This window comes from Falco biarmicus, chromosome 9 (assembly GCF_023638135.1).
Source record: "Falco biarmicus isolate bFalBia1 chromosome 9, bFalBia1.pri, whole genome shotgun sequence".
In the NCBI taxonomy this organism is placed as follows: domain Eukaryota; kingdom Metazoa; phylum Chordata; class Aves; order Falconiformes; family Falconidae; genus Falco; species Falco biarmicus.
Window position 1 is genome coordinate 13,204,699 of NC_079296.1, and position 25,089 is coordinate 13,229,787.

At 49.1% G+C, this 25,089-nt stretch overlaps 1 protein-coding gene across 2 annotated transcripts in view; it reads left to right on the top strand.

Moving 5' to 3' along the window:
- COL27A1 (collagen type XXVII alpha 1 chain) overlaps positions 1-25,089 on the top strand; it is a 160,105-nt gene that overhangs the window by 57,068 nt on the left and 77,948 nt on the right. For both annotated transcript variants that reach the window (XM_056352258.1, XM_056352257.1), the window contains 5 exons: positions 8,255-8,308; positions 12,740-12,784; positions 16,390-16,443; positions 16,819-16,863; positions 24,642-24,695. In XM_056352258.1, the coding sequence (XP_056208233.1) occupies positions 8,255-8,308; positions 12,740-12,784; positions 16,390-16,443; positions 16,819-16,863; positions 24,642-24,695 (252 nt within the window). The remainder of the gene's footprint in view (positions 1-8,254; positions 8,309-12,739; positions 12,785-16,389; positions 16,444-16,818; positions 16,864-24,641; positions 24,696-25,089) is intronic.

Genomic DNA, 25,089 nt, shown 5'->3' on the forward strand with positions numbered 1-25,089 from the left:
ATGTCAGGTACCTTGCAAATACCTTGTGAAAGAAAAGCCCGAGCCCAAAGGGTCCATCAGTTGGAGTTACACAAGCAGCACAGGACCAGGCCGTCCCCAGGGCTGAAAGGTTTAGGGAACAGCAGCATGAACAAGTCATTAACACCACAACCCGTCATTTTGGCTTCCCTGCCTGCCTAGCTGTGCTCATCGCTGCTCTTCTTTCTTTTGTCCTGTAGCTCATGTTTGTGAGCAATCCGCAGCTGTGTCCCACCAGCTGTCGGGTGCCGTGATGGGGGCTCCTGCCCACCTGCTAACCTCAGGGAAGGGAGGCAAACACCTCCTGACACACAGGCTCTGCTGTCGGGCTTTGCACCGCCTGTGGCAAGTGCCAGCGTGTTGTGAAGGGCTGCTCCGAGGGGATAGCCTGGCAGGAGGAGCAGGCTGTGTAAGCAGCAGGCATAGAGGGAGGGTTTGTGCTCAGGGTGCGTGGCCGGGAAGGCTGACACTGCTGCCTGTGAGAGTGGCTGAAGCCTGCCAGGGCAAGGTGGGGAGATGCTGCATCGCTTGATGACTGCCCACGAGGGGGAAGAGGATACAGGACCTGCTTTCTCCCCGTGGCATGCAGCTTCAGACAACTTGTTTGTCTGTTCTTGGCTGTGTGCAAAACAGGGATAACAGGCTTGATTCTCCTTTGAGTTTAGTAGTTGAAACTTTGCATGTAAATCCCGAGGATTACTGCTCAGGTGTCAAGGAAGAGGTGCTATAAGGTAGCATGTGGATTTTATGTATTGGGGATCAGCACACAGGTGAGTCCAGAAGTCTCCTTTCCCTTTGCCCATCATCCACAGCGTGGAGGTTGTGGGAGCCAGCAGAGATCTGGCAGCCACTCTAACGTAGCCTCAGTATTTGTTGTGAGCATCAACGTGGTGGCAAGCTGCCGAATCTGGCATCCGTTTTCCATGAGCTGACCACAGGCGGGGTCCCCCTTGCCAGCTCTCAGCTTGTAATGCGGCGGCACTTTCTTGCCAGGCTGTTTTTCATGTCTGCTGTCGTCTTCCATGTTGACTTACAAAGTTAATGTCTTAACTCCTGCTTCCCAGTGAACACCAAGTCTCAACATACTCTTTCCTTTTCATCCGATAAATTGTTAGAAGTGCTTGTGATACCTCTGCACTCCCCACCAATATAGGTGGGCTGCTGCATCGCGTGAAAAGGCATTGCCTTGTGGGAGACACCGGATAGCAAAAGCGGGGCTGCTTTTGGGTTAGGAAGGTTTCGTTTTGCAGGTTCCCCCAACCTTTTGATGTACAGCTAAGATAACTTAGTGGTGAACGTTAAGTGCATGGGACTCTGCCAAGGTACGCAGCCTCAGCTGTCGTCCACACAGACAATGGGGGCACATGGTTTGCCATGTGTCTGGAAAGGCTGGCATAACCACAGATCGCTGAGAAAATAAATTTTGCTCCTCTCTGTAGGGACTAAGACGATAAACAATTCCTCCCTTCTTGCTCCAGTCCTTTCTGTGCTTTGGATGCAGCCGAGGCCCTTCCTTGCATTTGGAGTGAACCAAGCGAGAGTCTTCTGCACCACACAAGTTGAGGTTTGGGAAACTGGTAACAGCATTTCACAGTACCTCTTCTTTAATGAATAACTGCCATGCTCCAGTGATGTTTGGCTGAAGGGGCTTCAGGGGACTTTTGCTTGTGTTTGGGTGGAAGGGCTGCCCTGGAGAGCTGTGCCCCCACAGATAGAGGGATAGTTATGTTTAAAAATGCCATGAAATCTTTATCAAAAGGATGTGTCACGGAGCTGTGAAGCCTCCTGGGGAGACAGCAAGCAAACCTGTGGCACAGGAGCAGCCCTGCAGCAGGACCGTGAGCCCCGTATCCAGCTGGGGATGGCATCTCCTGCTTTGCAGGGGTGGAAACTGCCACGGTCCCAGGTCTAGGCTGAGAAGAAGGCAAAGGCTCTTGTGTAGCGGTGTGGAGTAAAGGCAGCGAGCAGGGGTTTGCCAGGCTCCCTTTAGGGTGACTCTCACTGCGCCAGGGACCGGTGCTGGGTCCGAGCCAGCCTGCCGGCCTTCGCGCCCACCTGCGGAGGGGCTCACGTCTGCGCTTTCCACCAAGAATGCTCTCGGAGGCGTAGACTGCCAACATAAGCTACACTTGTTTATTTTATTCTCCTACTTTTTTTTTTTTTTTTCCAGTGAATGCCTTCTCTCAACCTCAGCCCTGCTTCACCACCACCATTTTTGGGGGTGGGGTTTTTTTGGGTTTTTTTTTTTTTTTTAATTGTTTGACTTGCAAGCTCTGTCCCTGGGGAGACTCCTGGGCAGCGATACACCTGGCCAGAGCCAACTGGCAAATAGAGTCTTTCACAGACAAGACAGGAGGGCTGGTTGGATTGAGCAGCTTCACCTTCAGCCAACAGGAAAATAAAATCCTATTTTTGGAGAAGGATTCTGTTGGCGTGAAGATCCGCCAGGATTCCTCGGAGCAGCAGCTGCCAGACTGCCTCCCTTACTCCATCAGGGAAAGTGTTTTAAACTGAATCAGATGCTGTATACATACAACACACCCACCCACATGTGCACACCTGAAAAGGCCTCGGGGAAGCAAAGGACACAGTGCATCTCGCCGGTCTCTGCTTCCCCAAGTACAGCTGCTTCCTGGGACAAGAGGCAAGGAGCAGTGGTGTCTGCTCGGACCAGGAGCAGCCCTTTAGCTGACAACAGCAAGGAAGGGCAGGCTGCTCAGTTTGTTTTAAGCAAAGCAAGAAAGGAAGGGGAGGTGGGGGGGATGTAATCCCCTGGTGCAGGAGGAGCTGGTTCCAGTGTCTGCCTGGGTCTGGTTGTTCTCAGCAGGAGTCTCCTGGCACATGAAAGGATGCCCTTTGCAGGGAGCGTGGGTGAAAAGGAATTAAGGCACTATTGTAGGATCTCAAAGACAGAGATTTAGTTACTAGTTCAGCTTCAGACATCTCAGTGTTACCTGGGACAAATCAGTTTGCGTCTCTGTCTCTGTTCCCTCGCTAATTGTGGTTCCTCGGCTTCACTGAGTGCAGTGAGGACACACTGTGCAACCACTGCAAAGCTCTGCTTGGGGTGGGAGCAGCAGGGCACAGGAGCACCTGGGTCTTGCTTAGTGCAAAGCATCTGCTTGTATGCTTTTCCTCCAGCTCCTCTTCAAGCTTCATCTCACTTCTTTCATTGAACTTCTCCTTCAGACAATGTGAAATCCATTCAGCCCAACCCTTTTTCCCTATCTCTTTTCTGTGTTTCCCAGCTGTGAGATAGAGCCAAAAGTTTTGTCATAACCTGACTTCAGCCGCTGTGGAGGAGCACCCCGCTGGCTCTTGGCCAACAGAGCTTGTTAGCTGAGCATTCTTCTCCTAGCTTTGCTGCCCTTTGCCATCCCTTCCGTGTCCTGGTCCTTCTCGGCATGTCCTCTCCCTCCCACAGAGCGGGCAGGGTGTGTGGCTTGATATTTTTCACTAGGGTGTTTTTCCTCGCTGTCCCAATTCTTGAGCATAATTTCCAGGGACCAGTCGTCCTGGAAAAACAGCTGCACCCTGAAAAACGGTGGATTTGCTGTACCAAAAAACCCTCTGCACTCACTTTGGGAAGGTCAGGAGACTGAATGTGCTGGGCTCTTCAATCTCTTTCGCAAGTCTCCTGTAATGGGCTGCCAGTTGCGACCTGCCTGTCCGCCAGCACCGTAAAATGCGCTTCCTGCCCTGAGTGTTCTCCCTCAGTTTGGGCTCCTCGGGCTGCTGGAGCAGTTCACAGGACAGGAGAGGTGGTGTTGCTTACAGGAACGAAACAAATGGAATAACAAGGTTGACTTGTAATTCCTCAGCTGCTTGTTTCGGTTGAATAGTGCTAGTTTTGGTTTGGGGGAACATCTCTATCCTTTAGGCTCAAGCAGGAGGAGAGGGTCACTGGAAAAAATAGCTTTTACAGACATGTGAGATCTAGTAAATTAGGACACTATGGTCGCTGGAACTGTTATTGTGGTTTAAACTGCTACTGCTTACCCCATGGAAAGAAAGTGCTTGCTCTTTCACTGGGGGCTTAGAAGATTGATTGTTTCCTGCTGTGCACAGGGCTGTGTTGGGATAGCTTTCACAACCTGGTTTGGGTCTTTGGAAACTGTACGGATGCTGAAATATCCTCCTTAATGCCACAGTCACTAGCTTTGGTCCCATTTAACATGCAAAAGACTTAATACATGTGTTGCCAAGCTCAAATATTGGGCTGGGATGCCTGGGGTTAGCTGAATTGAAGCTACTCTTTCCATTTGTCTCCTCTGGGTTTGTTTTACAGCTTGGGCCAAAATCTACCAGGGGACCACCCACCACCCCAGAGATCTGTGAGCCCAGGCTGGGAGGGGTGCTCATGCCAGCGGAGCAGATGGCGTGTTAAGGACAATCAGGTGTTGGCAACGATGGGGCTTCAGTGCCGAGTGTTGTTGTGGGCCTGGCTGTTGCAGCAATGATGCCAGCCCACACTGTTCTGGGTTTCCTCTGTTGCCTCCCGCTCTGACCCTTTGCCATCCCATCCTGAGGATGGGCAGAAACCCTGGCTCTGTGGGGACAGTCACGGTGTGCTGTGAATGGGTGTCATCGCTGAATCTTCTGCTTACTGGGTAGCACTGGCCAAGTGACCTCAGGTGCTCAGCTCTCTGCCTTCCAGACAGGGGTAATCTGCTTTTCTAAATACTTGGAGATACACTGTTGGAAAGCCTGTTTAAAAGCTAGATTTTTTTTTGTTACCTCTATTACCAAGCACCTCAAATCTCCTACATCTTTATCTTTAAGCAACAAGGTCAGTACTAGACCCTGAGACATAAAAAGAGATTAGTGGGAAACATGAATTTAAGTAGCTACTTATCCGGACACTTTTGTTCTGGCAGAGGAGTGCATTGTTTGTGTTGTGTTGGAAGAGGTTTAAACCAAATTTAAAAAATACTTTTAGTCTGGAGGAAGCATTCCTCTAGACGGTATTATGCTGCTGCAGCAATATCAGTTTAATTGTACTATTAAAAGTAGTAAAACCTTCCCACATTGGCAAGACCTTAGCTTGACAGAAGACACCTCAGCGGCCCCAGGGCCAGGCTGCTCAGTGGTTATCCATGGGTCACTCTGCACCCAGCTCTGCCCTCGGAGAAAGGAAGGATGCAGCTGGGGGAATGCTGAAGGCTGGGGCTGAAATCTGCAGCAGCGTAAGTACAGTATCAGTCTATGCACACTCACATTTTCCTTGGCAAGTTGTTTGACTGTAAACAGCAAAATATTCCAAGGCAGTCTTTTTTTTTTTTTTTCTTCCCTGAGCAATGAGTTTTTCCTACACATTGCTGTTCTGATCTTATTGATTCAGCATGTAGCAAAGTTACTTTTCCCCTTTTTTTCATTAAAGAAAATTGTAGCCCCCCCTGCCTTCTTGTTATATTTGACGTCTTTGTCTCTAGATGGCAGAAGGCTGTTTCCAGTGGTTGCTTACCACAGCTTCTTGGCATGTGCACAGGCTTGAGGGATGTAGTGCCCAGCTGGAAAAAGGCAGACAACTTTCCTATTTGCAGTGGTGCCTATAAAGTAGACATATTGAATCCAAGCAAGCAAGCGATAGCTTGTGTCCGTTCAGAAGTGCATACTGACTGCTCTAGGGGATGGGTACAAAACAGGCGCAATGCTGGCTCTGAAGTTGGTGGCAAAATTTTGGTTGTCTTAAACAGATCTCCCATCTCTCACTTTAGATTTGACCAAGTATCTTTTTACCTAGTTGTGTTGACCAGGAGTTGTAAACCCTCAAAGGTGAAGGCAGGTCTTGGATGACATCTTTGACTGCAGAGCTTCCCAGTATAGCTTTTCCTGTTCTGTCTGTTGTGATCATTTCAGTTTCCAGCACCGATGGGTTTCTAGATAGCATGTTTCTGTTGGCTGTTGCATTTTGCTTCCCTCAGGTTTGCTTTTCCAAGGTGCCCAGTGTTCATATAGTATGCAGAGGAGCAGGCAGGAAGAGAGAGCATCCTTCTGGCTCGCAAGGGCTGTCCTCTCCCCGTCTGCTTCGTCCCTGTCTCTTAAGCTCAGTTAGCCCAGAAGGTGGTCGTGTTGTCCTTTGTGTCCCGTGGTCTGGTGGAGCCAGAGAAGGGTGTAAATCACTTTTACTGTGTTTGAGTCAGAAGTAACTCACCCGCTAGCAGTTGCAGCTTGTTGGTGTGTCTCTGGAGCACATCTTCTGGTGTAGCCTCCCCTAAGCAGCATTGCCTGCTGCCCAAGACTGCCCCACCGCGAACAGAAGAGGGAGCAGGGGTGATTAGGGCTTTGCTTCACAAGTTCCTGCTCTGAACTGAAGCACAAGGTAGACGCTCTGGCTAGGAAGCCTTTTACATGCAAATATATCCCTTAGCTTTCCATCCTGATGGCCACAGCCAGAACAGTGTGGGGAACAAAGCAGGATTTTAACCCTGGCCAAATTAACCGAGTCCAGGAGTCAGAGCCTGGGGTTAGGCTCTGCGTCCGCTGTGTCCATGGGGAGCTCCTCCAGCAGGGAACGAGTCCCCTTTTGACTCGGAGTCGAAGGAGGTGGATGCTGTGTCGTGTTTTATCTCACTCCATCTGAAGGGGTATGCAGGGAAAGGCAGGGGAGAGTCACAGCGCTCTTACCTCAGTGTCACAGCCTCCCCCAAGCACCCTCTGCTGCAGCTGAAGTTCAGAGTCAGCCCTGAAGCTGCTGCTGTTTGAGCTGGTCCCTGATCGCTCCTGGCAGCCTGCTCCCTGCCAGTCATTTGCTGAACGAAGTTCAAGCTCAGGGGAAAATTGAGGCCAATCCATCTTAAACTCGACTGCTTCCTCCTTGAAAATGCCGCTGCAGTGACTGGGAGGGTTTGCTAACACCGGAGGTTGTGTACCCCGCTGCTGAGCGTCCTGAGGGAGGCCGAGCACAAGAGGACAGGGAAGAGCGAGCTGCACGATGGTTTGTTTGCAGAAGGGAGCTGGGGGGGCTCGGGGGAGCGCAGGCCCCGTCTACAAGTAAGAGAGAGAACGTGTTGCACCACCATGTTCTGGCTCTGGCTCAGTACCTCCACTCCCTTTTCTATAATTGTTTGAAGTCTTCCAAATTTGTATCGGATATAATGAGATGATGAAGAAGTCTTTTGTGGTGACTTTTTCATGTAGTAAACATGGTCTTTCACAGCTCTGGGGTGTGGACCGTAATGAGCTTGGAACCGTTTGTTCCTCTGGCAAGCTGGAAGGTTGTGAATGCATTGGAGTGAATTCACTAGGCATCTTTGATCAGCTCCATTAAGCATCTGCATGGGCTCCAACAGGCATTATGCTATTCAGCTATCCTATGAGAAGGGAGTACTGTTAAAGTGATTGTGTTAGTAGACAGGATGAAATAATTCAGATTGACAATCCATTTTTGAGGATAGTCATTGCAGTGAGGTTTATGAATTCTGTCAGAACATCAAGGGATTGGGGACTGACTTTTAAGGAAGTATTGGCTTTTAAGGAAGCATCCTATCAGTAAGATATTTCTTCCTGAAAGAGGCTAGAAAGCACCGTATCTTCCAATACAGAGTTTGATCTTCCAAATGTGCAATTGTCATTTCATGTGTAAACTACACAGCGTAATCTTCAGGGCTGCATATTCCTTGTTGGACATACTGGAGTACTTGGGTGAAACAAAAAGAGGACAGCAGCGCTGATTTCCACCCCTTCTCTCTTCTGTGCATACTCCTGTTGTCTTCCTAAAACGATGCTGCAAAAGCCTTGCCTGCCGTGTGGAGCGTGCCCAGGGCTGACAAGGGTGCTTAGAAAAGGCATGGCTGATCGAGGGCTGGACATAGCCTGCAAGACAAGGTGGGAACAACTCAATCCAGCAGCCTCAACATTGTGCACTTCTCATAGTGTGGCCAAGGGAAATCCTTCCTGTGTCCTCACTGATTCTTCCTCTCCAGGCTCCTGTTAGTTAATGTGCAGCTCGCGGCTGAGCCTTGTAAACGGTACTTCTGGTTACCCTTCATTGGCCCCAGGAGAGAGCAGTGAGTGAATCAGAGCTTTTGGCCTTGCAGAGCTTCTCGCTGAGCACATGTGCTGGTGGAACAAGGGTGGTTTGGATGAGGACAGGCAGGCTGGTCGGCTCACACTTCCTTGTGACCCGCTTCTACCACAGTGCTGCACTGAGCGCAGGGGGAGCAGTTCTTAAGCTGACTGTCATTACACCAGGGTGCGTCAATAACTAATACTTGTGTTTGCCTCCTCTCCTCAGGGTTTTCCTGGTGATTTTGGGGAACGAGGACCTCCAGGCATCGATGGGAACCCGGTAAGTTGGTAGCTTTTTCCTTTCTTCCTTTCTATTGCAACACACAGCACACTGTACTGCATCACGCTAGTTAGTGTGGGAAGAAGCTTTTAAGTTTGGGTTTTGTCCCTCCTGAAAAACAAACGCACATCCCTGCCCGGCTCAAGCATGCTGCAAATTCTTACATTCAGTTCAGCACCCTGTAACTTCAAGGTCATCATGTTGCCATTTGCTTTCTGTCTCCACCTGTTGCCTTTCTTGCACCTTGGTCTGGATAGATACTTTCTCATCCTGAGGGTATGACTGGAAGACAGATCAGGAGAGAAGAGGTAGGGCTGTTGCTCCTGAGGAGCAGGCAGTGGTGGGAGCGTGTTGTCCGTGCCACAGGGCCTGGTGCAAAGCCTGTGACAGCTGCAGGGATCACCTTGTTGACTGGTGTGCTCTGGGTGAAGCTTTGTATGAACGTAGCAGGGAGACATGGGCCCACAGGCAGAGGGACATGTCATCGTGAGGCACCACAGATGGCTACTCGAGTGCACACGATGCACGTGAACCCTCAGAGGAGCAGGCCATGCAGGCAGGTGCGTAGAGGTCTGAGGTACACAGAGAAGGAGGCGTGTTCCTGTCCTTTTTGCCACATTCCATTTTGTGTTGCAGGCTGGTACTGCTTGGTTTGCATCTCGCGAGTCTGTAGGAGTAAGCTGCTGCAGTACCAAGCTTGGTACCTTGCCTCATCCAAAGTGGTTGTTAATACTGGTGCAGAAAATGCCACATTCCCTGCTGCAGTGCCCGGGAGCGCTGGGAGACAGGCACCATAGCCCAGGCTTCTGCTGCCCTGCCCTGTGCCCCAGCGCCCCGACTGCGCGGGGAGAAGGCTCCAGGCTCTCCTTGTGGCCTCTCTCCGATCTTCACCTGACCCCTGCTGGCTTTCTAAGAGTGGGAGATGTGTCTCCTGGGAATTCGATGAGGATGGTCACAGAGACCATTTAAGCAGCTGGATGCTGATAAGTTTATTTTGCTCTGTCCTTGTAGCACTTTGTGCCAAACAGTTGGGTGTGTGCTGTGTTTTCCACTACTCACAAAACATGCCCTTGTGGATTGCAAAAGTTCTCAGATGTATTAATTATTCTAAATTGTTTTCTGAATTACTTTGTTGGTTCTCCCTCAATTAGCACGTGAGCAGTACTGACCAATCTTTGAAATTCCTGCTGTCTTGGTTATTCACATGTAATCACAGTGCTGCTCTGGGTGTTTGATGGAATCATTTGTTTAAAGTAATCCACTCCGCATGTGTCTTCCAAGTTCCCATTTGTCATATATGCAGCCTAAAAGTTATTTTCATAAGCAACTGTAATCACCGTGCCAAGCTCAGCTACACTCCAGCCTTTGTGGGAATTCAGCACAAGAGTCACACATGCAGTGAACTGAAAGAATTAGATTCCCAAGGAATACTTCTGTAGGACGTTTCCCATCCTTCAGTCAACTTAAGTCGTGGGTCAGAGTGGAATCACTAGTCTCAAAGCAGAAGACTTTCTAGATTGTATTGCTATTTCCAGCCAGCCCACCAGGAAGAGAAGGAATCCTGGAGGTCAGAAGGACTTTTTTTATCCAAATAACTTGTTTTGTTTTCTTTTAAATTCGCAAGTTGTCTAAGCCCCATTCAGAAGATGCGCTCAATGTTAGCTGAATGCCAGTTCCCAGAACATCGGAGAGAAGCAAATGTCCCTTCCGTTAATTCATCCAGAAGGATTGCTCTTCTTTCATCTTATCAACGGCTTTTAAATATTAATGTGCCTTGGAGATTGTAGAATGAAAACAGACTGTTTCGGCTGACTTAAAGGGAGGTTCACAGGGTCACAAGTGGAGTCACAGACGCAGAAAAATGCCAGAAAGTCTGTTTGTGAAACACACAAATATGCCGAGTTTGCTAGGTAGACTGTGCAGATAAATGGCAGGCGGGCGGGCTGCCACGGGTCCTGGGCTGCCCCGTCCTCTTCTGATCCGCTGCGCGCTTACTGCCACTGCCGCTGCCGCTGCCTGGGGATGGCTGCAGCCAGCAGCCTCTGATCTGCTTTCCGTCGCGTCCAGACAGAGCAAAGACTTCCAGCCACAGGGACGTTTTTCCCTCCTACTAACTTGCTAAGAACTGTTGAGCCATCACATTCCTGATACCCCGTTCCCGGAGCACTTTAGCCACTCCAATTAGTCTCTTAATCATAGGAATTAGACATGGGAAAGGACTGTTGATTCATCTCCTTGTCTCTTGTCCCAGTGCCCGGTTCACGCACTGAAAAAAGAAGAACAGAGCCCGGTTTCCCTTGCAGGTCAGGGACCAGCCTGTCGTTACTGGTAGCCAGGGAAGAGCACCTGTAAATCTTCCACTTCCCAGGCCAGGGAATGGCTCGAATTAACAACTGGTCCTGTCCACATCTCCCAGGGGAGTCCCCCCGTCCTCTTCCAAGAGGAAATCCTCTTGTGCTAGGCGTGAGGCCATGCATTTCCACATCTACCCTTTCTCTTGAGGAATACCCACATGACATAACTTGGAAATCTAGGCAGTCCCTCCTGCGTCTGGTGGGACCAAGAGCTGACCGTCCACCCAGTCTGCATCCCAGCCACCCTCAGAGCCTGCAGGACTTACTGGGAAACCCAGGCCACCGTGCAGCTCCAGTGCTCAGCATTCCCGGGGACGTTTCCTCTTCTTGCTGAGCACAGTAATGCCAGGCCTTGACTAAAAGCTTGAAGCCGACCTTATTACAGTAGCTCAGAGGATGCAGAAATCCCACCCATGAGGAACAATTGCTCCACAGATGTCCCAAGTATGCAGGAAAGGAACCAGCCATAAAAAAGCAATTTTAGACTGGTTGAGATTATGAAACGCTTTTTGTGTGTGCTTGCCCAATAGTCCTTTACTCCACTTCCCATAAAATAAACACACGTAACCCTTTACCCAAGGAGGCTGAGCACGTTTAGTCACGCTGCGTCCCCTTCTTTTTCATTCTTTCACCAGGCAAATCTTTCCATAAAAGGGGAGCTTTATTGCACCGAAGGGGACTCCACCAGATGTGCACCATAAACTGAGCTGGTCTGTCAAAGAAAGTAGCCAGTGTGATCCAGAGCAGGGGTAGGGTTGCCTGAGTCAACGGGAAGTTTAGTATTTCCAGTGCACTTGTTCTGAGAGGCCCTGCTGGAGACGGAGGTGTGCGAGAGCAGATCTGTGCCCTGACAAGCATCCCTCCACCGAGGGAGACACAGGGACAGGCTAAGCATCACACGTTTGCTAAAGTACTTAGGGACCTAGACAGGTGACTTGTGGGTCTGGCACAGCTTCTCTGCTGCACTTCACCTGGAAACGCCATCAGGCACCTGCCAGCACTCCTGGCACCTGTGTGTCTTCGGGAAGCTGGCACAGAGGGAGTTTGTGGTGAGGCTGACGGTTCAAACCAGCCCCAGAAGCACAGGTAGCAGTCTGTCCCTCAGAATGGTGAGCTCCGAGGGGCTCTTGAAAAGCCTCTAAGAGGAGCTGGTGCTTTCCAAAATGCCCTGCTTGAGAGCAGTCTGTAAGAGATGGCAAATGAGCACAGAACCCGAGGTGAAATCCCTGCAGTCCATCTCCTGCTCTCTGCAGTGTGATTAAAAGCAACTTGTCCTCCAAGCAGGCGCTGGGTTCCCTGCAGATTGCTCCCTGCTCCAGGGACAGGGGTACTGAGACACCTCCCCACAGACCAGCTGCAGCCTGATGTCTAGAGGCTTTTTCTGAAAAGGAAAGAAATGGCAAGTCGATGGTCTGGGCGGGAGCCCAGATGGTTGAAGCAAAGTGCCGAGGATGTTGCCAGTTCCTCACCCCAAACCAGCTGTTAGATACAGGAGGAGCAGCCTCAGAGCATCCCATGTGCCAAACACGCTCCAGGGCCCATCAGCCAGCACCAGAAGCTGGCATACCCTCTCCCCAAGTTATCCAGTTTAATTTCCATCCAAGTACTCCTTTTCTTATGAGTTTTATTGTTCCTTAACCGTTCCCCAGAAACCTCACCTTTCCCATGGCTAAGCAGCTTCCCTCTCCTTCCCACCTTGGCTTTGCTGCCCCATGCCCGCTCCCCACGCTGGTCCCTCTCCCTGCCTACACCTTCCCCCCACCTGGGGCAGGCTCCCACCCGCTGCCCTGCCTGCACGGTGAAATGCGGCTTTTATCCAGCCCGCTGCGGGGAGGGGAGCTCAGCCCTGCGAGGAGCTGCAGACCAACAAGCAGCCCTGTGTCTGGGGATGTGCTGCGAGCAGGCTCGCTGAGGTGGAAGCTCTCCATCACTTTGGCTGGGGAAGGGGCTGGAGGGGGGACGGAAGGGGGAGGGACGATACTTTCCCTTCCCTCGAGCTCCTGAAACACTGAGCTGCCTTTCAGCCTCTGTTTGTCTACAAACTGTCCTGACCATGTCGGTTTGTCTTTCCTTTTAGGGAGAATTGGGAGCCCCAGGTCCTCCTGGAGTCCTTGGACTCATTGTAAGTACAAAAAACAAATGGAGATCTGGCTTCTCGGGGCTTTAACCCTTCCAGCCGGCATAACTACGCATAGATTTTCTTCTTCCCGTGGCAGGGCAGCGAACAGGGTGGCTGTTTGCATGGGGGGGAGTGACGTCTGGGGGGAAAGGAGGCTGCCTGGTGGACTGGGAGGTGGAGGAGGGCAAACCCTTGCTAAGCAGAAGGAAACAGATTAAAGGTTTGCTGTTAGTGCCCTTATTCCTAGATAACATACCCTTTTGATAACATTTACCAGGGTATTTCTTCAAAGGCGCAATATTCATTCCACACCAGGGACTGTTGTCTTTTAAAAGGCGAGTCCCTGTAAGCAGTAATCTCAGGAACATACAGTTCCTGCTCACTGGAGAGGCCATGGGTAGGAACCGTCTGTCCTCTGGGTATACAGGAATTTTATGTGCACTCTCATCATCCCATCACTAATCCAGGTAATTATGTACACAGCCAAATTCCACCCTTCGTTGCACGCTTCCCCAGCAGAAGATAAATGGCTGTAAAGATGGGTGGCAACTCATCCTCTGGCAGCTGTGCTGGGGGTTAGTGAATGCCCAGCTGAACATATTATGGTTTATTTTTAGGTCTCAGTACTTGTTTCAGGTTATTTCCTTCCACTCACAAGAAGTGGTAGGCTCTGTTAGTATGACAGTATTCTTTCAAAAGTATTCCTCCTCGGCTGTGATGATCCATGAAAACCTGACTTGCAATGAATGGTTAAAAACCTTCTCCTTTTGCCTTTCCATAGCTTAAATTGCAGGATTTCCATCAGCCGACATGGAAACCCCAATTGCCCTAGACGTTGCACAAACATAGAACAAAGAAATCCAGAAATCAATCACAAATAAACCCAGAAATCTTAGAGTCCATGAAGGAAAAGCAGAGAATATGGTGGAACAAGTATGCCTGTCTTGCGGGTGGGAAGCTGGGGCACAGGTGGATTAAGGCTTCAGAAAGTTTTTCGCGGAGCCAGGATTAGGTCTGCGTTTCCCCTTGTTAGCAGAGCTGAAAGCAGCTTCTTCAGCTGCAGCAGCAGAAAGGATGTGCTCTCGGCAAAGAGCTGTAAGGGGAAGGTTGCTGTTTAAAAGGACACGACTGGAGGTATTGTCCGAATTGCATCACATTTCTCCTAGTGTTTGGAAAGATTTATCTTAACCTGGTTGTTGTTATCTCACAGATACTTGTTAGAAAGTGAAAGGTCAAACACTGTAAATGTGATTAAGATCCTTCCAGAGATGATGGAGCCAGGAGGCTGCTTGTCCTGCTGTCCTCGCTGGCCCAGCCAGTGCCATGCTGTGATGTGCTTGGGGCAGATCACAGGGCCAGGAGGGACAGGTTTAGCCTGGAGCTGATCTGAAATGAGGAGAGGCAGCGTGTGGTTTCTAACCTGTCTTTGTGATCGCGATGTTTTTGCTCCACATTGGCTCCAGCTACCCAAATGACACCAAATTCTTTGTGAGGTACAACTAAACTGGTTTGGTTTTTCCCTGACTGGCCCCAAGATCTAGCATTGCATGTCCTAGACCAGGATTCAGCTCCATCACCAGATACCTGGAATCTGTTACCTTTTCTGTCTTGACCTTTTGTGTTGGTCTCTTACTGACATCCCAGGTTGTAATGCTTTTGCTGGAAAAGGGCAAAACCAGCAGTTCTTATTTTGCTGCTAAGCCTGGTCTGTCTTAAACTTTGAATATTATTTCTCTCTGCCCATCCATGGGAAGAAATAATCATGCCTGTTGTGAGCCTCTTCCTAGCTTTATTTCTAAGGCAGAAAGTCGTTCCCTTGCAGCTGTTTTTTCAGGAATCACTTGCTGCAGCAGTAGCAATCAGCTGCTGTCTTCCCCTGTTGGGCTGCTGGTACCACCCAGAGCTGATAAAAATGTCAATCTGTGATTCAGGTCAGACTGAGTCAGATCATTTGTCCCAGGGTAATATGCTACTCCTGAATTCAGGATGCTGAAGCATCTCTAGTGGGACTGATCTGAGAGTGACCTCTCCCATCCTGAGGAGAAGGGAGCGCATCCATCCTCCATTCTCTCCGTAGGGCAGCACCAGGCTCCTTCCCCGGGATGCGCAGCACCGGGCTCGCGCTGCGGGGCACGGAGAAGGCGGCCGGGCGCCTGCTGCGGGCTGGCCCTCCTTCACTCGCTTCCTTCCCTCCCCACTCCAGCGGTCCCCACGGCACCAGCCGCGTTCCCAGCTGCTGCCTCGCACACTGCAGGTGTTTGCGTTTACTGTTTAAGAGAGGCTGAAGAGCAGAATTAGATGTAACTAAAGCCTCTTGCTCTCCTAATTAACTGTGTGGGCAAAGCTTTAAGTAAACGTGTTTCTACAAGAAGCCTTTATTCTGGGAGGTATGAAAAGGGCGTCTGTTCAGGCGGCCAGAGCCCAGCGTGGCTGCGGGCCCAGCAGTGCTGACCAGAGGAGCGCTCCTTCAGCTGAGCCCTCCCTGTTTGTTCACAGGTGGCAGGCGAGGCTGGTGCACTCCGTCACTGCTCTCCTCACGGGCAGAAGGCAGTCAGAGCGTGCCCATGCCAGCCACTGAAGGCTGCTTTTGTGCCTGTGCAGGCAGGTCCCGGCAACCGCCGTGAGCTCCTGTGTCCACCGGTGCTGCAGGTCCCCGTACAAGCCCTGGGGCACGATGCCATGCTGACTTCTCCCTGTGGAACAGGGGCCACGCTGATGAGACACCTCTGCCCTTACCTCCTCCCCATATCGCTTTTAGACATCAGAGCTTGGCAGTGACCCACGTTTCTTGGCTATTGCTTTTTTTGCTGTTTGGGTCTGTCCTCTTTTTAACACACCCTCAGACTCCCTCCAGAGAACTTGGGAATACTGCGGTAGTTTCTTTCTGATAACACAGATAACTTCACCAAGAGTAAACAAACTCCAGGATTGTCCAGCCAAAAATTTTAATTTTTCAAGTAGTGGAAGATGTAAATTAATTGATTCAAAAGTTAGGAAGAACATGAGAAAAAATTCTTGGATCCTACCACAGTGGCAGACTTCAAGGTGGTTTCTTAATTAATTTTCCACTATTTTGCCATTAATTTACCAGCCTAAATTCCTTATCTAATTTTTTAAGTGGATCCAGGAGCTCAGGCTCCTGGTTTTGGAGTCTGACCATGCTGCCCGACACCCGTATTGCCTGTGGGCAGGAGCAGGATGCTCACGTTCTCCAGGCACCGGGCACTCTCTGCCCGGCGGCCGTGCTCAGGCACAGGAGCAGCAGCGCAGGGCGCTGGGTGAGCCGATCCCGGGGACAGCTCACATCTCCAGTGGTTACTGGTGGGGCACTTTGGGATCTCTCTGTGGCAAGAGCAGGGTGTGAATAGGAGCTGCCCTTCCTCCCTCACATGCCTGCGAGGCAAAAAGCCCTGTGCTGCTTTTGCTTAGAGGTTGTCTACACATTAGAAGTCTCTCAACTTGTGCCAGGATGCTGCTTCTGCTGCTGTCAGTGGTGCAATTCCTCAGGGATACCAAGAGACCAGATAGGAGAATGGAATTTCACACCACATACAGCTGTCTGTTGGGTTTGCACCTAATGACGTCAGTAATTTTCTTTCTCTTACTAGGGTGACATGGGCTCTGTTGGACCGATAGGCTATCCAGGACCAAAAGGCTTAAAGGTGAGTGATGAGCTGTGTCAGCTCTTGTCCCTTCATGGCAGGGCTGAAGATTTTTCTGTCCTTCCTTCGGGTAATGATAACTGTCCCGAGAGAAAGGATGGGTAGCAGCAGTGCTTGCCCATTGACCCAGGCACAGGACTGGCGAACACAACATCCCACTGGTGGTCTGCAGTAGGTCTAAGTGAATGGAGAATCCCAGGGGCATTTTCCCTGCAAACCTCCAGGCCATGAAGGGTGTTGAAATAAGGTGTGATGGAGCACGCTTTGGGAGCAGTCTGGCTCTGAGCCACCAGCTCCATCAGGGACATCGATGCCATAGACCTGAGCAAGTCTTCACGGTGGCTCAGTCTCACTCTGAACTTTCTTTTGTTTCAGGGGCTGATGGGAAACCCTGGAGAACATGGACTGAAAGGTGATAAGGTGATCGGAATACTCCCTTATTGCACTGTGTTTTAATTTTGCATGTGAAATCCCCTTTCTAGCTTCTCTTTCTTATTCAGCACCATGGTACTGGTTCCACTCTGGCTGTCTCTTTGCCCCCACCCTCCCTCTTTCTTGGCACTCCAGTTTTGATTTTTCTTTCCTTTACGATATCTGCCTCATCCCCCTTTTCATGGAGTTCTAGTATAGACCAGTTATGCTCAGATCCTCTTTGGAGCTTCTGTCCCCCACTGATGATGACAGTAACTGTAAAGTTATCTGGTGTTTCACTGGTCTTTTATGGTTTTATATTGGTTACATGATGGGATGGGGAGGGGAGGACAAGGATGAGGACATGACAACACTGACAGTGAGTTTGCATTAATGCATCTGGGGGAAACACATGATGTGACAAAGCAGCACAGCTCATGGATCAAGCAAACCAGCTGGATGCCCAGGAAAAGCTGTTCCATGTTAGGTACCTCTGCTCCTGTTCAGAGGCTCACCTCGGTTCAGCTTCTTGCTGAGAGGAAATTGCCTTGTGCCAAACTGATACAAATTACTTTAGAAAAAGAAAAAAGGAGAAGGGCATTGATTGTGATGATTTAGTGCTGCTGGCACAAAGACATGCAGCTTGAGCTAAATCAGCATGAAGCTGTGTGTGTAAATGTCTTACTGTCATGAGGACCATCATCCTACAGATACTCGACTCTAGGGTTTATTTAGTCTAAAAGAGTGGGAGGTGCAGTCATTTATTGTTGGCTCTGGTTGCTCAGGAGGGCAATGGAAAATGACCATTAAGTGTATTTTCCTCCTCCTGTCTGATGTTTTAATCTTTTGTTAGATGTGTGCTTTTAAAGAATGATTTAGCAGCCCAGAACTGCACATGGGGGAAGCAGTGTTCAAGCCAGTTGATTCCACTCTCCTGATACTGTAGCAGCACCTTGCCAGGGCTCCTGTGTCTGCAGTTTCCCTTCCCCCCCTCCGTACCACCTTTTCACTTTGGCAGAGAGGAAGGACAGGGCAAGAGAAGGACCTTTTCTTTAGGACAAGCTTAAGACATTGTAGCTGGTTTCTTGACTCAACACCTGTTCCTAGAGCCCATAGGCTCTTCTGTCTGCTCCCTGGAGTAAGTGGTTGAATATCTTAAAAATTGCCAATATTTAAATCATTGTTTAGCAAAATAAACCTTCCTGGACATTACAGTCTCCATCACTTCACACATACTGCTCTGTTCATCCTCAGCGTTTCTCCAGCCACTGCTTTCATATTAACCAAATGGTTTGCAGCTCTTCCTAGAGTTATCCTTAAAATACTCCCAAGTGCAGAATTATCCATCCTCCCCCAATAATTCCATGCTCAGTCTTGCAGCTTCTCTCCTGAGGTGCAGGAAACCTTCCCTCTCCCTCCCCAGCTACCTCTCCCACGGCATTTTCCCTGGACAAGGCAGATTTCCTTCCTGGCTTTCATTGCAGCCCTCCCCTAATCCAAGACTGACAAACCGTCCCTCCTACTCAAGCCTTCTCTGTCCCTATCAGTTGACTTTAGTTCAAATATCCTGTGTGCTATCAGACACTCAGATCAGACTGATGATGATTTCAGAGTCAGAGAGAGCTTCCAAACAGCTTGCGTGTATCCTTTCCGGAGCCCAGCAGCCAGAGGGCTGGGAGACGGAAGGCAGGAGGATATCAGACCCACCCAGGCGCTGCTGGCCACAAGTCCCAGCCGCTCGGGTGAAGGCACGCAGCTCTGGCATTGCAGTTTCTAGCCAAAGCATCCCAGTTTGCTACACTTCTTTGCATGAGTATAGACAAAGTTCATCAGCTCTCCTTACATTTGGGAGAGAATTTGGCCTGAAATAGCATTGTGGTTTTATCAGTTATTTGGTTTTCTGACTTGTTGGTCTTGCTGTTCAGCTCGTCGGCCCTGCTTATAATACATCCCTTCTCCAACTGATCAAAAGGCTGTTGTGTTCATTTACTCGCTGCCACATTTCTTTAGTGAAGGGCACCTTTAAGCCTTTTTATTTTCTCTCACTCCAACTGGAGCATCATGAGAAAAATGCTCATCCCTTCTTGCAGCTTGTTTACATTTGTGTTTTAATTTATGTTCTGGTACCATGAGGAAATTAAGTGATATCTGGTCTTGCTGCTTTTGCTCAGTTTGTAGCAAGGGAAAAACTCGGCCTTAAAAGAGCTTGTGGTCTAAATGCATGTGCGGTAAAAGGAAAGGACATTTATGCCCTTCATGTCATCTGAGTGCTCCTGAGTTGCAGAAGTGAGCGAGGAGGAGGTGGCTGGAGGTGGGGAGTACCCCGGCCTCTTGGACCCTCTTCTTGCCAGGACCATCTTTTGTCTTGCCATTTACCTTGTTTCAATGAAAATGTTTCCTATTGCAGCCTTTATTAAGAAACCACATCATAAATCTTTCTTTGCCCCTCTTGGTTTTGGCCACATGCTTTTCAATTGAAGCTGATCTTAGAAATCTCTGACTTAAGGAAATCCCACATATAGGAAAGAAGAGCCAGGATCTCTGTGTTCACTTAGTGCCTGGCTGGGCTTGGGTCACAGGGAGGACCCTGCCTAATGCAGAGGGATTGACTTGTGCTGGAGGCTTCCTTCTGTACTCTCTCTCCAGTCCTGTCACTGTTAGTTTCTGCTGCTATTTCTATTTTCAGGCTGTGGCATCTTATTTGAAGGCTTTGTCTGGTTGCCTACTATTCTTTTCCTCTCCATTAGATTTTGACTTCATTATAACCCTCCATCCTCTTCTTCAAACAAAATTGCCTTACTGCTATGACCAGAGGAAACATAAGCAGCTGCCCTGAATCTTGTATTTACTCTCTGTCTGTCAGTTTGAAAGTTTGCCTCTTGCCATTTTTGAAACAATTCCAGACCGCGGTTGTATGCAAACTGCCTCTGCAGAGATCCTTATTCATGGCTTGGTCACCTCCCAAGTAACAGAGTTCCCCTCTCTGCTGGATGTTGAAGATGCAAGTACAAGGCTGAACTTAGCTAAATAGTTGGGGGTGACAGTCCAGCCAGCCTGCAGAAACCTTCTCCCTGCACATCTGTGTCCATCCCACTGTACCACTCTATGAGCATATAAGGCCCCTGAGTTTCCTTCAAAGAGCAAATTATTTCAGAGTTCCAAGCTGGTGCTGCTTTCCTGCGGTGCATTCAGCAGGAGTGCTGCAGGAGGAGGAAGGGCTGGCAGCGTCCCGTGCAGAGCCGATGCGCAGCCCGTTCAGCAGAAAGCAGTGCTAGAGTCCAGGAGCCCTGTTTACACCCTTGAAGACGCATGATTTTTCGCAGGGCTTGAATTGCCATTAGCCAACTGTGCAAGCATCTTTCCTGAGACTGTAAGTGGGTGCCTCAAATGCCTCTGAAAGACCCGAGCCATATGCTAAGCGTGGTGAATGCATGAGATGAATGAATCCAGGTACTAACGAGCAGACACGATGCCCAGGCTCAGCCAACAGTAGCTGTCAGCCTTACTAAACGTGCCAATTCCGGCAGCAAATCAACCCCTTACACCAGAGAGTCCCAGCCTACAGAAAGCTAAATCTTGTACGAAGATTCTCTGGAAAGCAGTTTCTGATAAGCCCATTTAGAAATCGAGGCTTTTCCCAAAGGAATGTGAGGGATTATTGCAGTAGTGCTGTTCTCTCCCATTACAAGGCTGGGGGGGGGACACATAAATGTACTGGCTCTCCCCGCTTCTCCACTGTGGCTTTCAGAAAGCTGTTAAACATAGAGTTAAACTTCATGTTTGGGGGGCAGGGGAGGTGGGGGGAGAAAAGAAAAAAGAGAAGCCCTAGGCACTTGGCAGCATCTGAAATGCTGGGTCAGCAGGGGCGGAGAGCAGCAAACCTCACTGCTCCGTGCTGACAGTAATCAGTAACCTTTTGTAATTAGTAATTCACTAACGCAGCAGATGAGAGCAGCCTTGGGGGCCTCACACCTTCCATCTGCTGCCACTCACGGACCAGCTCAGGTCTGAGGGGGAACAGGGATTTCCAGAGTCCCCCGCCTCCTCCCTGGCAGGGGATGGGCTTTTTCCTCACGCTGTAGTTCTGCAGAACTTGGCCTCTTCTGCATGCCTGCATGTTGCTGCCCATGCTGAGCCCAGCGCTGCTCCCCTGGGACCCCGCAGGGCTGCGGGAGCTGCCGTAGGTGCCGGTGCACAGGGTGCCTGGAGCACAGCCCACGCCTGGCCGCCCCGCCACTCCAGGGTGCCACTCACGGTGCCTGTCTGAGGGTGCGCTGATGAATATTTGGTTAGATGTCTGCAGTTCCCTGTGAAATCCACCTCTCCTGGTCACATCCAAGCATGTGGCCTTGTACAGGTTTGTCTTTTTGTAGCTGAGGAACACCCCCCTCTCTCAGCAGCGGTCAGGCCAAATGCTGGCGAAGCCTAGGCATGATGACTGGGGGCTGGGCGGCAGGCACGTGGTGACTGAGGCTGCCACCTCGGTCAAGCCGGGAGAAGGTCCTCACGGCAACGCTGCATGTTTCAGAAACGCTGCTACCATTCCCCTTTGCCGTGGCAGGAGGAGAAACCTACCTCAACACTGAGAGGGTTTTCCTCTTCCACGAGAGGGTGTTTCTCACTGCTTTTTGGACTTTGTTTCCTATGTTGCATTGCTCACTATTCCACACAGCGCAGCTTGTTAATCCCAAATGCACGCATCATATGGTGGAGCCCAGGCATGAACTAGAATAAGGGGCAATGTCCCACTTCTCCTGCAGAAATCACATCTTTGTAGCTAGCAGCTAGAGCAGCAAGTACAGAGCACGCCGATGCTAGCCAATCCCTTCAGCATGACCCATCAAAACTTGGTACCGCAGAATTTAATGATGTTTTTCACAGCTTCACTTTTCCCACAAAATGAATCATCCTTTTATTTCCCTTTATATGTTTTCATGGAGGCAAAGATAGGTGGCAGAGAGTGTTCCATCTGCTCTTACAATGAGAAGTGGAATTACTGGATAACCCTGAAATAAAGAGTGGTCTTGAGAAGGCTACATGATGTGATGAGTGCAGAGGAAAGGTGGAGGAAGGGGAGGAAATCCTAGCTACTTGTTCACATAAAGGAGTTTTATGAATCCGAACATCTGTAACTAGTGAAGGACACGGCTCAGTAGTTTTGCTGTGTTGGCCCCCCTTGTATTGCTAAGCAGAAAGTCTCGGGAAAAGAGATTTCCAATTGAGAGCAAAATGAGGCTTTTGCACAGTGACCCCCCTGCATCCTATGGACAGCAAACACACCTCTTGCAAATCCGTCACTTCCCTCGCAGCCCCGTGGTGCCGTGTGCCGTTAAGAAGGGCCTCAGGGTCTCTGAAACTGCATTTCTTTTTATAGGTGAAACATGAAACATAGGCAATATCCCATGGGCAGAGCCTGTTTGTAATTTCAGATTGTGCATTCCTCCTCCTCCCCACGAGCAAAGTCCTTGCAGCCCCTTTTCATCATCTCAGCGCTGGGTTTTTTTAATAATAATAAACGCGCTGGACCTCTTTCCTCCTTGTTTTTTCCTTCACATTAAAGGCTCACAGCCTGAGATTTACTGTGCTCAAGGCGGGTCAGAGGGGATGCCCTAGTCCTCAGTTCTGGTTTAAGATATTAATGGCCATTGCAGATGGATCATTCATGCCGTGACATTTTGCTGTGCTATTGCAATAGCATGTGACCATCTAGCGTGGAGCCCAGCTACAGCTGAGAGATGTGTTTTGTCTTTCCTTCTTACCCTCTCTAATGCCCGTTTCTCAGAGTTGTTTGAAAACTTTTCTCTGTCATGCCGTTGCTATCCCGCTTTGCTTAAAGGTTAGTGATAAAGGTTTGTTCCTGCCTTTTGCTATGCTCAGGAAAATCTTATAGTAGTCATTTCTTAATGTCCAAGTATTTCTTTCAAAACAGTATTTCAGTGTCCACTTGTACTGTCAGGGTAGAAAACTGCTTAAAAAAAATAATCTTTTTTTTTAACCCTCAACATAGGTGATAAAGACAAGGAGTTTTCAGAGCAAACCTCTCGCTTTCAAAAAAAACTGTTTTCCTGCTGTCTTCTGGCAGGAGCCAGAATTAGAATAGATTTCAGCATTTTAAGCTGTGGACTAGACAAAATAAGTAGAAAATTCAGAGAAGATGAGAGAAGTGTGGCAGTGGCTGGAAACGAGCTGGTCATACAGTAGTTGTTTTGCGATCTCTGTTCTATCTAATACTTGGGGTTCATCCGAACCGAAGCTGTGTAAATAGCTGATTGGTTCCATTTGTTTGCATTGCCAAAAAAAAAAAAAAAAAGATGGAAAATAGTTTGAAGCAAAATGTTGGTTATTTGACTAAAATTAAAATATTTTAGGTTAAAAACCAAGTGAGTAAAATTAATTCAATGTTTTTAAGAGCAACATTTCAATTTTGCTATATAAAAGACTTGTTTTGAAGATGGTTCAGTGAAATGTTCCGGGAACATTTACCAAAACATTTAAGGAAATTTAGCATGAATCCATTAAATGTTTCCATCATTGAATCTGCATAGTTCTTAATTATTTTTCTTCTGAAATAGTTGTCTCCAAAAAGTCTTTCCCAACTCAAGCCTTAACCATCCACAATTTCATTATCCCCTGCATGTCACTGAAGTAGCCAGAATTATTTCAGCTCTCTGATAACCAGTGGGTGGCTTTTGCTGGGGTAGAAGCAGGCTTCCTCTGTCAGCTCCGTGCAGCCTTTGGCTCTGTTGCAGGAATCCGTATGTCTTCCATGTGGACTGTGTTTAAACATATAGCTCTCTGCTCTTGTATGGCTTGTTCCCTTCCTAGGAGGCCAAGTTTGGAGGCGTGTCCTTCGCATGGGACAGAGTTCCTCTAACAGTTATTTCTGTTGAGTCTTGTCATTGTACCAAGTTTTTACAGTCATTCCTCCTTTGACTTCCCAAGTAGAATTTCCCTTTCTCTACCCCCTCATTGACTCATTCTTTAAGTAAATTGCTAAATAAATGAGGGTGGAAGGGCCATCAGGGGGTCATCTGGTCCAACAGCCTGCTAACAGCCAGGCTAAGAGGCAGTGGAAGGTAGCCCACCGCTCCTCAGAAAACCTTCAGGGATCCTTATTTCCTACTCGGGGAGTCAGAATCGGCTACCACGGTCCGAAGAGGAGAAGGAAAGATAGGTCCGTTGGGAAATAACTGTCAGTGGTGGTGTGCTCAAAGATGGGATCCCCGTCCCAGTGAACACCAGCCCACCCCTCCCAGGGAGTCAGCCTAGATATTGGCAGCAAGCTGGTACTAAAGCATTACTAGAAGTACTCTTGTTTTCTTATGGAAGAGGATTGATCTTTGATGCCAGCACTAGGATATGTTCACATAAAACCCCGAGTATTTTTTTCTTTTCTATAGAGCCTTATGAGAGGAAAAGGTCTGTTCATTGAAACCTAAACTAGCTCTTCTGTTCAGCTGATATTTGACGCTTCACCACCTTCACGGTTGCTGTTAGCCAGAAGAACATGGTCTCTCTTCTTGCAGCTTCTATAGAAACACAATGCTTGGGAATTCACATTTTTGTCTCTCCTGCAGTTTCATTTCTCACTTTAGAATCAGTGTTGGCAAATACATTTTTCGTTCGGGATTGTTGTTACAGTTAATATGATCTACGGTTTGCCAGCAGTTCAGGTTTGAATGGGGGTAGCAATGAGACTTTTGCTGTACAACGCACCGTCTAGCATCTGCCTGGGCATTTTGGCCAATGCTGTTGCCTATTTTAACTCTCTGGTGATGTGTATCCAGGGTGATCAGGGAGGAGCAGGTGTTCCAGGAGATATCGGCTTCCAAGGAGACAAGGTAATTGTTTTTCTTTCCTACAGTTCCCCCCCCCCCCCCCTTATGTAGTAGTATGTGTGGCCACCAGCTTTCTCAGCTCATCTTAAACCACAAGGAGCTGGAACTAGCTGCAACCTGCTCTCAGGTTCCCCTGCTCGGGTAGCTCTCATCTGGGGTCGGCTGTATCTTTCTAAAGATGTAGATTTTGTGGTTACTCCTAATAAAAGCAGTTCTGCTGGGGGCTTTCTATAAAAGGGGCCACATCTTCATGCAGAAATTGGAAGTGATGGGGTGGGCTTGATGGGGATGGGTGTGAACGTGGGTGGTCCAGCTGCTGCAGACTCAGAGATTTTCTCTGCTCAGTGCAGCAACTTAAACCCTGACCCAGTAAAGCACTGAACGCCGTGCATAACTT